The sequence below is a fragment of the Gopherus flavomarginatus genome, chromosome 9, assembly GCF_025201925.1.
Source record: "Gopherus flavomarginatus isolate rGopFla2 chromosome 9, rGopFla2.mat.asm, whole genome shotgun sequence".
Taxonomy (NCBI): Eukaryota; Metazoa; Chordata; order Testudines; family Testudinidae; genus Gopherus; species Gopherus flavomarginatus.
Window position 1 is genome coordinate 30,505,222 of NC_066625.1, and position 14,401 is coordinate 30,519,622.

At 47.1% G+C, this 14,401-nt stretch overlaps 1 protein-coding gene across 2 annotated transcripts in view; it reads right to left on the bottom strand.

The window, feature by feature from the left end:
- The window catches only part of SEC14L5 (SEC14 like lipid binding 5), a 54,101-nt gene extending 39,979 nt beyond the window's left edge, over positions 1 to 14,122 (bottom strand). For both annotated transcript variants that reach the window (XM_050966427.1, XM_050966426.1), the window contains exons 1-2: positions 13,984 to 14,122; positions 5,774 to 5,850 (exon numbers count right to left, since the gene is read on the bottom strand). In XM_050966427.1, coding sequence (XP_050822384.1) covers positions 5,774 to 5,836 — 63 coding nt within the window. In that variant the 5' untranslated portion in view covers positions 5,837 to 5,850; positions 13,984 to 14,122. The remainder of the gene's footprint in view (positions 1 to 5,773; positions 5,851 to 13,983) is intronic.
- Between the last annotated feature and the right edge of the window lie 279 nt (positions 14,123 to 14,401).

Sequence of the window (14,401 nt, forward strand, 5' to 3'; positions counted from 1 at the left end):
TGCCCCCTAACGCCATGCCAAGGCATTGATTCAGTACTGATAAAAAGTACACCCCCTCCCCTGTGATGACCCTCAGAGCTCGCCCATCCAGGTGCTGACATCCAATGATCCTGCTCAGCTTGAGCTCACATCGTCACAGCACATGGTGATGTGTCTGCAAGCAAGAAAGAGAGCACAGACTGAAGAAAGTCTAGAGAGACACTGTATGAACTCCTTCAGTGAAAGGAAACTTACATTCCTTTTGGGTGGATCTGCCCTAGAATTCATGTAGTTCTGGGGTCAGTCCCTCCCAACTACTCAAGTTGAATACTTCAAAGGCAACAGAAGTCTCAGCCCCAACACTGCCTCAGTGGCACATACTAAGCATCAACAACAGAAGGCAGTTAAGGGAAAGATGTTTTTGATGTTCCCAAAAACATACATATTAAAGTCCAGAGTAAACAAATGCAACCAGCAGCTGTTTCAGAGCCCTGGATGAATCAAATAGCTGCTCTCAGCAAAGAGCATTTATCAAGCATTTCATATTCAGTACGTGGGAACCATCCTACACCACCAGCTAGAGAGGAATGCATCAGAGGCGGTCTGTTCAGACTGATGCTGCTCACTCTCCTTAATAATGGAGGGGTATAGAAACTGGACAAGCAAAGGCAGCTAAGACAGCATGTCTAATCAGGGCTGTCATTTTTGGTATCTGTCCAATGAGAGTAACTTGGGCATGAGGATGTCGTGCTGTTCATACTGCATCAGCACAACACGGTTCTGTGGCCTCAAACCATCAGGTCACACTGAAGCATGTCATAAAACAGCAGGACTTTTCTGGGCTCCGAAAAGTATTTCGAGATCCATTAGCTTCTCCCAGTCACATTAAGAATAATCCAGGAACTAACAGGGCAGGCTGGAGAGCAGAAGAGAGGAGACATCTTCCTACACAATATTAGATATGGACCATTGTTGGACACAGGTATCCAGGTAAAAAGACCATTAGTCTGCACTCAGAAGGCAATTTCCTAGAGAGTTTTAATTATTCCATTAAAATGAGACTTGGTTTCCCACAGTAACATCCATTTTGTAAGTACTGCACTGATCTATACTAGGCAATTTCATGAGCCATGTATGAGTTGCTCAGCTCCCGTCAACGTACAGGGATGGTTATTTTGAAACTCTTTTCCGCCTCTTGCTCATCTCAGATACTCCGGGCTAGTGTCAGCCAGAAATGCCATGTCAGATGCACTCTGAAAAGTGCGTCACTGTCTAGGTCACGCCAGCTTCTAAGGAACCTCGGAGCAGCGGGCAGGCAGGCTGCTCGCTGCCAAGTGCCATCATGTGTCGGTCGCAGAACAGTCAAGGGCAGATTGGGTAACATGCACCTGCAGGCAAGTGCCTCTCTGGCACTTCCTCAGTTATGGAGATGCTGCACTCAGAGCTCCATCCAAACTCTTCGGCTGCTTTGTACAGACCTCTCCCATCTGCTGCAGCATTCTAGCTGCTTTAGACTAGATTCCAGCCACTCAGACAGAGACTGCTCTCCTTGCTGCAGCAGGAATACTCTCCTGCTAACAGGATCCAAGCTTGCAAATGGAGGCTGCAGAAGCGTGTGTAACATACCTTTCCATTAAAATTCTGATTCTGCCAATCTAGACTTGCACTTCTAACCAGTTAGGGACTCCTCAATCTTTATACTGGGATGTATCAATACCATAAACTTTATAAAACACTGGCCTGCAGTTGACCTAGATACCCTTCCTGTTTGCACATCTGGTCATATAGATAACATGAGCCGTTGTTGTATCCATATGGGATTGACGGATCGATCCATAGATCCTATGAACAGATGCACTGAACCTGTCATTCTATTGCAAACAAACTCATAAAACAAACAGAACATTTGCTAGTCACCACCACGCTTGCATGTTATACCATTTTCTACCACCCTTTATCTTATTGAGTTAGATTGTAAGCTCTTAAGACTGTCTTACTATGCATCTGTGCAGCACCTGGCACAATACAAATGAGCTTTTGGGTCAGATAGAGGACTGTACATACCTTTCAACAACTGTGGCAGTGATCAGGGAAGGCATAATACAGAAGAGTTTAGTCAATCTGTTTACACCCCAATATGTACCTTCCTTAAATGTGACCTGAAGCTTATATAAAGCTATTTAAAATCCAAGCTTCACAACAGAATCCACATGGGCATTAAGGAACATTACAAAATCAAAGCCAGACACAGCCCATTATTAACAACTCTGGTTGAGTCCTTTAGGCCCTGCTGGGATTGGGGCCCTATTGTGCCGAGTGTGGTCCATACACTCCCTACCCCACAACACTGACAGCCTGACTAGACAGGTAGTAGTATTATTCCCATTTTACAAATGGGGAACTGAGGCAAAGAGATGCAAAGCCCAAGGTCACATGGGGATCTGTCATGGAATTAGGAGTTGAACTCAGGTCCCCTTCTTCCAAGTCCAGTGCCTCAAGCACAAGATCATCTTTCCACCCCATGAACCACTGTATTGAATCACTGCACTCCAGAAAATGTGCCTAGAGCATTTTGGGGCATCCCAATACCGAAGAGGATGAGACTGCCTGGCTTATGGTGACACGCGAGTATGAGCATAAGGGCTGTTCCACACTGGGGGGGGGGGGGGGAAATCGATCTTAGATACGCAACTTCAGCTACGTGAATAACATAGCTGAAGTCGAATATCTAAGATCGGATTACTCACCCGTCCAGACGGTGCGGGATCAATGTTCGCGGCTCTCCGTGTCGATTCCGGAACTCCGTTGGGGTTGATGGAGTTCCGGAATCGATATAAGCGCGCTCGGGGATCGATAGATCGCGTCTAGATTAGACGCGATATATCGATCCCCAAGCAATCGATTTTAACCCGCCGATACGGCGGGTAGTCTGGACGTACCCTAAGTGATGGCAAAGTCATTTGCTGAAGAGCAAGTTTGTTTCATTTTACTCCCACTCTCCATGGGAAAGTGCCACCCAGTGACAGTTTAGCACTCTGCATCTGTGCTAAATGCTCACTGCCTCCCACACTAATGGAACATTCCATTTAAATTCGTCTAATAAGATTATTGAGACTGCACCGTGACTGATCCACTGTCACTAGAGTCAAACATCAGCGTCTCTAGAATCTTTGTGACTTCAGCCTTCACACTAACAGCATGTTATGCCTGGCGGGGTGAGGACGCTGGGCCTCAGGAGATCTGGATTTCACTCCTGGCTCTGCCACAGACTCCCTGTGGTAGACAAGGCCACACAGAGTAAAGGCCTCACATGGGCCACGTGACCTTGGACAAGTAACTTGATCTCTGTTCCTCAGTTTTCCCATCTGTAAAATGCACCTAATACCTTTGCAGAGATGACACAAAGCTTAATTAATTAGACATATAAAAGACTAAATGTCACTTTTCATTCTCAAAGTCTTCAAACCCCAGGGAGCTAGCAGTTCTGTCAAGTAGAAAGCATCCTGAAACCAAAAGCAAAACAGAACTAAACCACTCAAAAATAAACCCATCAAGCCCTGGCCTCCAGGAGCTCTGCTAACAAGCTTACAAAGGATTTGTCTAGAGGCAAGCGTCCTTATATTAGCAGGCAATCTATTGACTAGCATCTGGCATCCGAGCAATCCTGCTAAGATAGACTGTGATGGTCCTGAGAAGCACACGCACATCTGGCATGTTAGTGCTGTTTGCACGTCTCTTTGTAATGAACATTGCTGCATTGTTTTAACAGGGGCTGCATAGAGTCAGCACGGAGGGAAGACACAGAAAGCTCCTACCACAGCAAGCAACATGCTTCGTTAGCCTGGGATATGTTTTATCAATTTCCATAGCACACACGGCCCTGGCAGTTTGCTTCACAAATTAGCAAGGACAGAAAGCGAATGAAAAAAAATCAGTCCAACCAACACTGAACAAAAGCAGGCCTTATGCTTTGCCTTTCACACTAGACTTGCTGTGAAGGAGCCTCTAGGGGACTTGATTCCTCAGTTTAGAAAGCAACACCACCATAATGGTGCATTGAAAATTTAGGAGCCAACTGCAAGAGCCTGCCAGCCAGTCTTAACTGCTGTGACAAGAGGCAGGATGAGAGGCTGGTTTGGATAACCAGGTCCCAGACCAGTTGTATAGTAATATACCAGCTGTACATTAGGAAAGGCACCAGGGGCCACTACTGTCATGCAGGAATCCAGAAGTAGCAACGGGGCCAGTAGGAATCAAAGGCTGCAAACCATTCTAGGGAATGGTGCATACATCCTCCATCCATGAACACACTTCAACCCATTCATCTAAATGTTTCCCCTGCTTTACTCACCATCTGTGTCAGATACTAGGAAAAGCTAGAGTCCTAGTTCAGTAGTAAGGGCACATGGAACATACTGGGGATGTTCCGACCCAAAAAGGCTCAGTCTTCCCGAGCAGCTACGCAGCCACTGAACAAGATGTGACAAGATGAACCCATATGTGGGGCTCTGGGCTGAATGACTAGCTGCCCAGTGTTTCCCTCTGAAGTCTCCCAGAGCAAGGCCCAAGCCCACCCAAGGGCCATTCAGCTCACTCCTTAGAGATCGGTAGCTGAATCAGAAATATCACATTAGGAGTAGTAGCAGAAGCCACCCAGCTATAGAACCAGAGCCCTTACCTTTATCCATCATGATGGGGATGGCATCACATAAGGTTGATCGGCCTTTTTTGAACTAGAAATGTTATCAAAATTTCAAAGGAAAAAAAAAATGGGAAATTTTGTTTGAAGAGATTCCCTCCCTCTACTCTCCACTTTTTAACCAGCTCTAATCAAACTTATCTACATAGTCCCGGTCTCATACACAGATCACACATCAGAGGAAACCTATGGAATCAGCTCATCGCCACTTAATTAATAATATTCCCTCACCATGGCAGTTTCTAAGCAAAATGGTATTTGGGGAGGCTGGGAATATCCAAAGATGGTTCCTTAAACAAGGGCCTAACCAAGCACAGCTGGCTGCTTGCTCTTTCACAGGCACTGATAGCCTTTACCAACAACAGTCCCACTGGCTTTAAGAATCAGCCATGAAGGATGCAGATCTCTCTTACAGATGGCTGCTCAGGGACCCACGCGCACACTCCCCTTCAGTGAAGCAAACAGGATAAAAAAAAATTTAACCAGCACAGATGGCATGTTTTTTTCCTCTCCTTCTGACACTGTTCTCATGTCCATGGGAAAGAACTTTACTAGAGTAAAATACTTAGACTGAGGCAGATTTTGATTATTTCTGGAGTATGGCAGTGAATGTAGAAGATTGCAATGGAAGAAAGAAGTCCGTGCCTCGAACTCACCCTAAAGAAAGTTCCTCTAAAATCAGTGGTGCCCAATCTCATTGCACAGGAGGGTCATATAAACCTAGGCACACCCTTGTGTGGGCCAAGCAGATTCTACATATCTTAATAAGACAAAGTCACCCATACTGATTTATATTTTAAGTTTAGCTTGTTTCATATGTATTTATATAGAAACAACCTATGTACAATATTGTTTATTTAGGGACTTGTAAACATGACAAAACACTAAAAAAATCGGCCATTAGTATATTGTACTGAAACAGGCCGCAGGCCTTACGAGATGATCTAGTGGGCCATGTACAGCTCGTGGACCCTGCTCGAAATAACCCATGATCTCACACCAGAGCCCCAACACCTCCCACCACCTGACGGACACCAGAGGTTGCAGTCGAGGGTTCAGCTGTAGGAGGAGAGGTAGAAGTGCAACATCACTCACCGCCATGACAAGCTCAAAGGGATATTTGTAGACTCGAACAGGGGACTGGTACTTCTGCACCATTTTTAACCGCACACCTGCAATGGGAAGGGAATAGTGGCTTTTAGATTTTTACATTGAACACTTCAACTCTAATAAGCATCATCATATATTTTGTACTTTTCATCACTAGACCTTGATGTGCTGTGCAAAAGGAGGACAGTATCATTATCCCCATTTTACAGATAGGGAAACTAAGGCACACAGAGGGGTGAACTGATTTGCCTCAGGGTCACCTAGCAGGCCAGCAGCACAGTCAGGAATAGAACCCTGGTCTCTCTTGTCCCAGTGTAATGCTGTACCCACTAGGCCACACTGTCTTGCATATAAGCAGTACACGTTTCTGCTTCTCAACACCATTGCTGTGAATCCCACTTAGAGCTTAAATGCAGCTTGCAACAGTAGCACAAGTTCAGAGCATGAGACAGATTTGTAAGTCAAAGAGCTGCTAGCCCATACCTGGGAGAACAAGACCCTTAGGCGGCTCACCAAGCCTGAATTCTAACTTGTGTCTTCCACCCGATGTCTCATACCACCACACAAATCCACAGTGCTGGAACAGTTACACCTGCATCTCCTTGTCTGGCACGTGGGATTTAAAATACCTCTTAACCCACCTGATTAAGAAAGCCAAAGGAGGCAGAGTGCTTACAAAACCAGCCCACCACTTAACTAGGAATCGCAACCCACTGACAAGTGACAATGGCAGCTGCTTACAGTGGAATGAAGGAAAACAACTGCCTCAGTTACGAACAGTACAGACCTCAGCACTTCCTTTATCCAAGCCACCTCTCACTGATCCCATCAGAATTCCTCGGCTGCCTCCTTCACTGGGGTTTTAACTCTCAAACACATGGCAGTAACCAGCATCGGGGGAGAATACACACCCTTAGAAAAAGCTTGTTACATGGCTTTCTGCAGTTCCTTCCCCTGCTATTAATACCAAGTGTCTGAGAACGCTAGGAACACAGCAGACAGGCTCTGGGGCTGAGAATCCATGCTGCTCCTACCATCCTCAAATTCCAGTGCTGAGCAGACACTGAAAGGACTGTTGCTCAGCACTGAACTCAACGGCTAGGACACAGAACAACTAATCCCTGCTTTAAGCCAAGGATTGGAGGTGAAACGGAGCTAAAAGGCTCTAAGCCACTTTATCCTCTCACAGGAGAAGGTCTAAGCATCTCAATATTAGGAGGGGCTAGGGGGCATCTGCAAAGAGAACAGCCCATCACAGTTCAGACACTTTAAAAAGTTTGAGTACCTGAATGAAGTTTGGGGATGGCTCCTAGTAGGAGAGTCTCACATTCAGTCAGAGAGACACTTAACTCTTTAGGTCCATATGACAGGTTCAGGGCTCAATGGATCTAGAGAAACAGCATCAGCATTGAAACTGAATAGAGGCAAGCCCAATAGTGTGGAGAGACTCCATCACCAGGGCACCCGACTACCAAGCAGAAAGCAAACAGGGCGAGGGCAAATGTGCACCTAGAAAGCTAGGCTGATATCATGTAACAGGTACCCGAGCCAAAAGGAATACAGGGCTCCTTGTAACATAAGGCTGTAATTTGATTATGTAACTGTGATACCTGGCCTGTGCAGGGACTTTCTGGGTAAGTGCTAACATAGTGGAAGAATCCTAGCAGCCAAAGGTATTTAGCCGTGATCCGGTTAGCACTCGCTGACCCAGCTCCCATATATGAAATCCATGCCCTCTCTCTACAGAGAGGGCAAAGAGTCCTGCAAGGAGAAAGCAGCACCCTAGAAAAGAGCAGTCAGTCTTAGTCTGTGTCCACTAGAGAAATGAGCCATTGCTAACTGACTGGCGGAATGGAACCAGTATGAAGTCCAAGAAGGCAGCACACCAGTAGCTATGCTGTTTTAGGTATAGTTTTGTTTTGCCCGTACTTGCGCTGTACCACACTGTTACAAAGTCACTACCCCCCTGGGTGCCTATTCCACAATTCCCAGCCAAATTCCCTGTAGCAGTGGGTTGAGAAAGGCCTAGGAGTCAAGGGGGGCTGTGGGAGAAAATATCAAACTCAAAAAGCCATGGAAAATTCCCACCATTCCCAGGGAAAAGGTGCTGGCACAATTTCCATTTTCAGAAAAGCTCTAGGAATTCAGGATGAATGCCAACCTTTCACACAGCCAGAATGGCTTCTGCTGAAGCTTCTAGACAGGACTCATGAGACATCAAAGATAGCAGTGGAATGTACCTGTGACAGAGACCAGCAGTCGAGGAATTTCATGCTGCATCATACATACAACTTCCCCCCTCTGGACAGCACTTAGCACCGTGTTCACTGGATAAAGCTTAGAGAGTAGGTGCAGACCATGGCCATGAACTAGTGGGCTAGAGTTGTTCTTCAGACCTGGGACAAGCAGCAATGGCTGCAGAACTTCAGACAGAAGGAGACTTGTCCAACCTCCTGTGGTCAGACAGTACAGCCACTGCAGCCCCTGAACTACCCAGATGACAACACTGTTCCACATGGAAAACACCATAAGATCCTCCTTTAGAAACCTGACCAGCTACTGTATTTTCCACTACATGCATCCGATAAAGTGGGCTGTAGCCCACGAAAGCTTATGCTCAAATAAATTTGTTAGTCTCTAAGGTGACACAAGTACTCCTGTTCTTTTTGCAGATACAGACTAACACGGCCGCTACTTTGAAACCTGACCTGCCTAGTTACTGGTCAGTTGGCCCAGTTTAGGGTTCAGAAATCTGTGGTGGCAGATGTCACGATGAAGGTAGGTATTCAGAAACACTACATCATGCCTTGTACGGGCATGTTACTGAGATGACCAGTATAGCAGAGATCATTGAACTTTTCAGCAGCGGATTTCCCAAACTGTGCAGGAGCTATCGATGGAACCCATGTGCCTACTCTTGGCCAGTCTTCAGGAATACATTAACCATGGATACTACTCAGTAGCGGTGCAAGCCTTAAATGGATCACCTGGGCAAGGGCCTAGCTGTGTAGAGAATGGCCCAGTGACATGCCCATGGCCAATTTTTGTTTTTCAGAAATTGGCAACTTTGAGGGAAAGGGACTATATTCCCACTGAGGAATATTAACACAGCCTCCATCTCTACAGTGATTCTAGGTGAGCCTGTCTACGCACTTTTACCATAGCTCATGAAGTCATTCCCGGATTACACAAACCTTAGATAGTGATGAATCAGCTACAGATTCTGTGGGGGACAACATGGTGGTGGAGTGAAGCTGGCGAAGTCCTAACACACAACAGTTTAGTAACTAATGTACCAATATCATCTGCCTGCTGCAATCTGAACAAGTAAAAGAAAAGGGGGCCCTTAATGAGCAGAGAAGTGAGTAAGCAGTAGAGCAAGCAGCAACCTAAGCACCAAAAGGCAAGCTATTGCACCTGGGGCTGTTATTGATTAGCCCAGCCTGCAGACAGCATGCTGTTCAAATTAGAACTATTCTGCACCCTTTGTTACACAGATGGGGGAACTGGGGAAAAGACCTGTAGGTCTGATTCTAAATAAAATGCTAATTTCTAGCTTACAATTTTTATTATTCCCATGACGACTTTTTCTTTCATCTTTGTACAGGCAAAGAGATTTTATGACGTGTAGCTAGATGTGAAATTCCCATCCTGTGTTTCCATACAGGAACTACAACAACATAAGAGCACAAGTGCAACTAAGAAGTCAATGGGACTTGTGCTCCCAAATCACTTAACACTCCACTGCAACACTTACTTCTGGGTGGGATTTCAAGAGTGCTTTGGGGAGTAGGAGTACACGTTGAATGGTTTCCTGCAGTTCTCTCTCATTGTTTAGCAGCGATTTGGCTTAGAGTTGGAGGGACATCGTAGAGGACAAAACACTGTTGAGCAATCAATATTAAAGAGTACGACTTGCCTGACTTTTTTGGAATCTACTGCATTAAACACACAATGACCAGCTGCAGTATCAAACCAGACTAGCATTTATAGTAACTAAAACCATAGTATTTTACACAAAGAAATGCATGTTTGGGGTTCCCATTTTCCTTGCCCCATTCATGTGAAAGTGGGGAATGCCCAAGAAACTACTGGAGAGTAGGGGGAAGAGCAACAATAGTGCTGTCCTGGTTAGCACATTTGTATTGGCAGGAGCCAGTTGCTGGATCAACTGTGCAGTAATGTTTTCTTGACCTCTTAAGTTCTCTCACTGGAACCATCTGTTCTCATGTCTCTCCTTTTTCACCTTCTGGAAATCTCTGGAGATTCTAGAATCTCCTGCCTAAAGCTGTTCTGTCCTCCAGAAGTGAGCGTCATCCTCACAACCAAAGCATTTGACCAGAATCCCTTTTCCATCTCTCGATGACAAACAATAGGACTTTCCAGATTCTCTTTTTTCCTGGATCTCAGATCCACCAACCATTCCACCACTCTGGATCCTGTCCACCTGCCTCTACGCCTATTGAGCAATATGGCCATTACAATGATAAATAAGTGACAGGATTATTAACCTAGCAATATCTCATCCATTCATTGGAATACCAAGGGATGCAATAAAATTATGCTACAAAAGTGGAGTGGCAGAAAGAAAGGAGGAGTGGTGGAGACTAGCAGAACAAGGGAGAAGCAAACACTTCCAGCTACCTGTGAAGTTTTAACAGTTCTCTTATCAGTAGAGGATTGGTCATGCTAATGACAACCTAGAGAAAAAATTTGCATACAGGTCTCAGGATAAACCCCCGTTGAGACTCAATACAATGCAAAGCTGCATACTTGGCATAGAAGGCTCCTCATACCCAGGTTTCTTCTCCTGGGAAACTGGCTTGAATGCCATTTCCACAGTGTGTCTGGATCCTGGCAACATGTTGGGAATCTCTCAGGCTGGCATCTCCCATGCCAGCTCCTCATTCCTCTTGGGCACCCGGTTCAAAAGGTGGCATTCACACTACTGCACTGCAAGTAACCTCCATGCTACCTAGTAGCATAGGAGGCTGCATGGAAGGTCCAACAATTCAGTCCAGCTTAGAGAACAATACATTTTACATGCAGAGCTGGACCTACTTTTGTTGTCCCAGGCTTTATTGGAAGGAACTCTGGTTCCAATATTTAATCTTTTCACAGCACCACTTGCTTTTCTGATTAAAGCCCATCTCTGCTAGTTGCCTGGACCTCCAGTTACACAGCACAGTGCTCCTTACAGAGTTCAACCTCTTCCAGAGCTCATCTCCCCAGATGGCCACCAGCACCTGCATGTCAGCCTCAGGCCAGCTGGCAGCAGGCTTCTAGGGAAAAGCGCTAGACATGCTAGCAGATGGAAGTTGATCACTGGCCAAACAGTATACAACTGAGTGCCATGGTATGCGCGGGTGCTATTTGCACAGCTAAGTGGCTTCAAACAAACTTGGCCCTGGTGTAGTGGAGTTCACAGAGTGGACTGACAGGCTGTATAGACAGCGACTGAAGCGCTAAGAAGATCTACTACACCACTGGGACTGTTATGCAGGCACCTCCTGCTCACAGAAGGCACAGCACCAGTGGAGAAGGGGCTAAATTGGAGCTTTGAGCAAGGTTCACCATTGTATTGTATTCAAACGGTTTCATGATATAAGTAGACGTTCTTATTGCTGCACAAGTCATGGATGCGATGTGTGTTACCAGTGTGCTAAGGGAACCCAAACTACCAGCATGCCGACCCAGAGAACAGCCAGCCATGGTTTAACCCTGCACTAAAGCCAATCAAAGTGCACCCAGGAGCTGAGCCAAGTATATCAGTACTTCTATAATAACTTGCAGGGGCCAACCTTTGAAGTTAGAAATATCTGGGGCCTTGTTTTCAGCAACTCACAGTTCTCAGTGACATCAAATGGAGCTGTGGACAACCAGCTCTTCTGAAAGCCCTTTGTTTAAAAATATTATTTAAAAAGATCATTTAGTAAGACCCACACAAAACCAGAGCTGAGCATTCCATCCACTGAATTCTATATTACATTTAAATGCAAGGCACACTTCTTCAGTATTGCCTTCTCTGATATAAAACACAGTGTAACATGTACATAAAACAAAAAAACCCTAACACCATGAAAGAAACCGTACCAAAACACACCTCTGAATAAACACACAATTTGCACCTGGAGAGAGGAGGAGAAAAAAACAAACTATACAAAATAGGCATTCATCATGTTGCTTAATACACTACTGGAAGATTATTACTCCAATACCATGGTGATGAGCATAGAATAAGAAGCTATATAGAAAAGAGTTTAATGATATCTGTGATGAGGTTGGGGCAGACATGCCAATGTTAGCTCCATGTTCATTTCAAGCCCAGGCAAAAGGGAAGAGACTTTGCTAAGGGAAAAGAGTTGTTTTCAAGCTTTTTAAAAAAAAAAATCAGACGGCAAGAGAAGTTAGATATGAGAACCAGAAATAGAAGGTGACTAAGTACTTAGTCTTTTTTTTTCCCCAAATGAATTTTACAGTGTAAAGTGATTTATTGCAAGATAAAGGAGTTTTCAGGCTTGTCAGTTACTCATCACCACTCCAACAGCTTTACTCCTCTCTCCCTTCCCCTGACACTCCTAACTAAGATCTTCTCCAACTTCTCCCATTAGCAAGGCTGACATTTTTTCATGTCTCCTCCATTCCTCCCACTAGTCCCTTCCCCGAGCCGTACTCATCAGCACATGCCCACTCTCCTACCCACAGGCACAGTGCCTGCACCAGGCAACTTTAGAGAAAAAGATCTCACCCATGCTACTGCTTGTTCAGTTGCACCGGTGGAGTCCTAGAACACCAGAGGCTTGCGTGTACTATCAGAGAGCGCCATATATACCTGTCCAGTACCACTGACAGAATCCTGCCTTAGGGCTGCCAACTTGCAGCTGATGCAATGGGAATTTTCTTCCAAGCTACTCTAGAGTAGCCTTACTATGAAGTCTTCAGCATTTAATGGGCAGAAGTCAAATCCCGGTTGGTTCAAGTGAGAATAGACCATTATTAACTTCTTCCACGTCATACAGCAGTTTACTCCTATCCATTGTTACGAGTCTGGAACTACCAAAAGGTGTGTGGGATACGCTGGATCAGCAGGTATCAGCACAGTTCAGGATTTAAGTGCATTGGGAAGGCTTCCTGGGTCCCACACTGGAGAAGTTGAGGAGAAAGGGTGAGATAGGTCAGCATTCAGGGACATTAGTGGAGTTATGTGGGAGCCCAGGACAGGATTAATACAGGGGGCTGCAGGACAGGTTAAGAAGCATCAGCAGAGCAGCTCCAGGGCTCACGACTGGAGCGGCAGGGAGTAAGTTTCCAGACTTTATGGCTGCAAAGAAAAGCTGCCTGATGGGACCCACAGAAATGCTGTCTTCCTGAGGCTGCAGATAGGTAGCTCCAATGCCAGAGCTCCTGCTTTCCACCTAACTTTACCTAGCTGCTGCTCTCTGGGTAACTTACCCGAGGAAGAGCGCTGCGTGGCTGGAAAGCTTGTCTCGCTCACCAACAGAAGTTGGTCCAATAAGTTATTCCCTCACCCACCTTGTCTCTCGAATTTTACAGGGGCTGTTTAGAGCCCTGTGGGCAGCAGCGAAATTGTTCAGAATCAAATCAATTTCCGGCTGCTGCGCAAAGCTCAGAGCAGCAAGGAAGGCTGGCACTGGAGTTACACAGAGCAAGAGACTCCCTCCGCCCTGCCCCTCACCTAGGAAGAGGGGGCTGGAGCGGACATGACCCCCAGGACAGGGGATGCAGCGGAATGGTCCTTCTCCGGCTGGGGGAGGCGGGGAGCGACAGCAAGCGGGGGCTAGGGCCAGCAGCCCAGTCTGGCACCCGGGACAGCTCCCCACCCCGCAGCGGCCACAGGGAGCTCGGGGGCGACTCCCCAGCTTATGGCCCTGGCCCTGCGGCGGCGGCCGGCTGGGGCGCACCACCTGCCAGGGCAGAAATAGCCAAGCACGGAGGCAACCGGGGCTCCGTCCCCATGGGATGCACCAGAGCCGGGACTGGCCCGGGATCGCAAAGCAGAAAGGCGGGGACGGAAGAGGTGAGCCGCCCGCAGAGGGAGCGCGGATAGGGAAACTCTGAGGCTGCGCCGGGGCGGGCTGCGGGGGAGCCGGACCGGGGGCTGGCAGCGGCATGGAGCTGCGGGGGAGCTGAGCCGGGGAGGGGGGCGGCAGGGGCTGGGAGCCAGCCCCACTCACCCTCACACCGTGTCGCGGAACAGCCGGACCGGGTCCATGGCAGAGGTGGAGGCAGCAGCAGCAGCCGAGTCTTCGGCTGCCGCGGCAGTTCTCCCGGTCCCCGGCATACAGCGGCCCTTCAATAGCCGCGCCGCCAGAGCCCCGCCCACTGCACAGAGCCCCGCCTACTGTGCCAGACAGCCCCGCCCACTGCAGAGACGGCCCACTTCGTAGCCCCGCCCTCTGTGCCGCACAGCCCCGCCCACGACACACAGCAACACCCATTGGCCCTCGCAGCTCCAGGTATAGTTAAGAGGCTGAAGATTTATTATTATTATTTTCATCAAAAATAAGGCCCAGTGACCCTGAGTGCAGCAGAAGCGGGGGTACTAGGTGTACCACATCTGCTCCCTGCTTTTTATTAAAAAACGTCCTCCTG